This window comes from Cyprinodon variegatus, unplaced genomic scaffold (genome assembly GCF_000732505.1).
Source record: "Cyprinodon variegatus isolate N-32 unplaced genomic scaffold, C_variegatus-1.0 Scaffold927, whole genome shotgun sequence".
NCBI classification, from domain to species: Eukaryota; Metazoa; Chordata; class Actinopteri; order Cyprinodontiformes; family Cyprinodontidae; genus Cyprinodon; species Cyprinodon variegatus.
This window is the reverse complement of record NW_015151380.1, coordinates 93,356-97,133: the sequence shown is the minus strand read 5'-3', so window position 1 is coordinate 97,133 and position 3,778 is coordinate 93,356. Positions and strand designations below refer to the sequence as shown.

General features: G+C 34.6%; 2 protein-coding genes across 2 annotated transcripts in view; one reads left to right on the top strand and one right to left on the bottom strand.

Annotated features, from left to right (window-relative positions):
* Positions 1-3,778, top strand: part of LOC107099985 (citron Rho-interacting kinase-like) — a gene marked incomplete at its 3' end in the record, with an annotated part of 111,200 nt that overhangs the window by 14,337 nt on the left and 93,085 nt on the right. The window lies entirely within an intron of this gene.
* Positions 1-3,778, bottom strand: part of ldlrad2 (low density lipoprotein receptor class A domain containing 2) — a 50,723-nt gene that overhangs the window by 46,404 nt on the left and 541 nt on the right. The window contains exon 2 of the mRNA XM_015398328.1: positions 3,115-3,600. Within this exon, the coding sequence (XP_015253814.1) occupies positions 3,115-3,600 (486 nt within the window). The remainder of the gene's footprint in view (positions 1-3,114; positions 3,601-3,778) is intronic.

The window sequence follows — 3,778 nt, the reverse complement described above, 5'->3', positions numbered from 1 at the left end:
TTTTCCAGTGTGCAACGATTGAAAATATCACACAGTGCACTGGAAAAACAATATACATATAAGTAAAAAAAAAATCTTAGATTAAGAGTATTTATCCATAATTTGAGTAGATAAATTACAAAGTTTGCCAATGGAATTAGTATTTTTACTCTTAAAATAGGATAATTAGATAATATGCACCTAAAATAAGACAATGCAATTGTCTTTTCTTGTTTTAAATTTAAATTGTCTTGTTCCATTGGCAAAATGTCTCTTTTACCTCCTCAATCCAAGAAAAATGCACTTATTTGAAGAAAAAAATTTACTTAGATTTAAATTTTTTGCAGTGTAAGAACATGCATTGTGAGCTGTGAATTTTTAAACCCTGCGGTTTCAGGGTTTAAAGTGTTTTTGCACTTAATTTGAGTAGCTAAATATTTGTTCCACTAGCAAAATGTCTCTTACCTCCCCAATTCAATAACAAATGCACTTATTTTAAGAAAAAATAACTTATCTAGATTTCAATTTTTTCCAGTGTGCAACGATTGAAAATATCACACAGTGCACTGGAAAAACAATATAGATATTAGTAAAAAAAATATCTTATTTATCAATAATTTGAGTAGGTAAATTACATAGTTTACCAATGGAATGAGTATTTTTACTCTTAAAATAAGATAATTAGATCATATGCACCTAAAATAAGACAATGCAATTATGTTTTCTTATTTTAAGTGTAAATTGTCTTGTTCCATTGGCAAAATGTCTCTTTTACCTACTTAATCCAAGAACAAATGCACTTATTTTAAGAAAAAATTACTTATCTAGATTTCAATTTTTTCCAGTCTGCAACGATTGAAAATATCACACAGTGCACTGGAAAAACAATATAGATATATGTAAAAAAAAAAAATCTTAAATTAAGAGTATTTATCCATAATTTGAGTAGATAAATTACATAGTTTGCCAATGGAATGAGTATTTGTGCTCTAAAAATAAGATAATTAGATAATATGCACCTAAAATAAGACAATGCAATTGTCTTTTCTTGTTTTAAATGTAAATTGTCTTGTTCTATTGGCAAAATGTCTCTTTTACCTCCTCAATCCAAGAAAAATGCACTTATTTGAAGAAAACAATTATTTAGATTTACATTTTTTGCAGTGTAGGAACATGCAGCTGTGAATTTTGAAACCCTGCGGTTTCAGGGTTTTAAGTGTATTTACACTTAATTTGAGTAGGTAAATATTGGTTCCATTGGCAATTTTTATTACCTCCCCAATTTAATAACAAATGCACGTATTTTAAGAAAAAATAACTTATCTAGATTTCAATTTTTTCCAGTGTGCAACGATTGAAAATATCACACAGTGCACTGGAAAAACAATCTAGATATAGGTTAAAAAAAATCTTAAATTAAGAGTATTTATCCATAATTTGAGTAGATAAATTACATAGTTTGCCAATGGAATGAGTAATTTTACTCTTAAAATAAGATCATTAGATAATATGCACCTTAAATAAGACAATGCAATTGTGTTTTCTTATTTTAAGTGTAAATTGTCTTGTTAAATTGGCAAAATGTCTCTTTTACCTCCTATAATCCAAGAACAAATGCACTTATTTTAAGAAAGATTTCAAATTTTTCCAGTGTGTATGCCCGGCTCACACTGGAAAAAAGATCTAGAAATAAGTAAAAATGTCTTAAATTAAGTGTATTTAACCTTAATTTGAGTGGGTTAATGAGATGATTTGCCAATGGAATTAGTATTTTTAGTCTTAAAATAAGATATTTAGACAAAATGCACTTAAAATAAGACAATGCAATTATGTTTTCTTACTTTAAATGTAAATTGTCTGGTTCCATTGACAAAATGTCTCTTTTACCTACTTAATCCAAGAACAAATGCACTCATTTTAAGAAAAAATTACTTATCTAGATTTAGATTTTTTCCAGTGTAACATTGTGACAGTAACCATAAACGCTCAGCCAGAGCTTCTGATTACAGGTGTAGTTTAAAGTGTATTAATTTGTGAGATGGTCCCACATTCCAGACCTCCAAAGTAAAAAAAGGAATGAACCAAAACACTTTGGAGACGATAACAAGGACAGAGAAAGACAGGCTAAACAGAAATAGAACAAATTTTTCTTAGATTTTTATCTGAAAAAACATAAAAATTTCCTCCTAATTCTAATGCGGCAAAAGTGGAGGAGCTGTGGGGGTATTTGATTTATTGCTGAAGTCTCTGTAACCAAATAAATATAATCTTAAATGTTTTGACACATGTTGCATGTTTAGAAGTACCTGGTGATTGACAGACCATCGTCGGCATTCACATCAATTTGTCCTGCTGGAGTATCCCTCATTAAGCATCAGAATGCTCATCTTATCCAATATCATGCTTAATCAGTCTCTAAAGCTAGCCGCTCCTCCACCCTGTCATGCCAATGAAAGTGCTGCGCTGTGGTTTCACTGAACAACTTCTCACTCTCTAAAACGTAACATTGTCTAAGCATGTGATGCTCCTACCTGCATTTATTTATTCAATTCAGTTCAGTTTATTTATATAGCGCCAATTTACACAACACATGTCATCTTAAGGCACTTTACAGAGACAACCAGATCATCCAGTCAGATTGGTTCACAAGTTTAACCATCTGATTGCATCGACTCACTGACTCTTCAGCAATCCCTCACACTAAGCATGCTTGTAGTGACAGTGGAGAGGAAAAACTCCCCTAACAGGAAGAAAACTCCAGTGCCAAAGTGTGAGCGGCCATCTGCTGAGGCCCACGGGGGTTCAATGAGACAGAAGCAGACATAGAAAAAGAAGCATAGATACAAAAGGCAACTGTCAACCAGCTCCACAGGCGGCCCCGTCCAGGAAAAACTCCCTTTGAACAGGAAGAAACCTCCAGCAGAACCAGGCTCAGTGTGAGCGGCCATCTGCTGAGGCCCACTGGGGTTCAATTTAGGGCTTTCTACATACCACCAACAATGTCCTTAATTAAGCCTTTTAACGTACCTGCAGAAAATGGACAAAACTATGCGACCTTTATAGTTTTCATTGCTTTTGGGATCTTTTTTAAGACTTAGTTTAAGCTTGTATTCAAAAGGTGTCTGTGTTTCCTACCCAGTCTCAAAGAGGTGAAGTCTCCAACAAAATCAACCCTGGGCTGGGTTCCCCGTGTCACCAGCCTCAGGGTCAGATATTGTCCTGTAGACAGCACTGGCTTGGGAGGAGTCTTCCCACAAAGAGGAGGCCCAAGAGGTGGCGAGCGCATGTCTCTGCCATCATAGAACTGAAGATAGGATCCGGCGAAACAAGGATCGTCTGGGCTTGAACTAGAGGTGGGCTGGAGTTTCAAGTTGAGAGAGGCGGAGCCATGTGAGGACTCTTGGATGAGAGGGGCGGGGTTTAGTGGAGCAACTCTGAGTAAGCTGTAGACCAGGAAGAAACGAAAGTAGAATTGGACCTTTTCTTTAGGCGAGCTGGCCAGCATGGTGAGGTGACAGTCGGTCCCTGTGGTCACAAAGTAGTGCTTCTTGGATCCCTGGTGTGAATTGATGATCATTCCATCTCTTTGGATTGTTTGGCCACAGATATCCACCAGATTCACTAACAACAACAAAAAAATCACTGAATTATTCAGCTGCACAGAAAAACATGGAATGGAAACTTGATGACATTTTTAATGGGGAATTTAAAGATAACATCTTTACTTCTTAATCATTTCTATTGTATTTTGTTAGAAAATTAACATGCATTTTAAAAATAATAGAGTTTCACCTCTTTA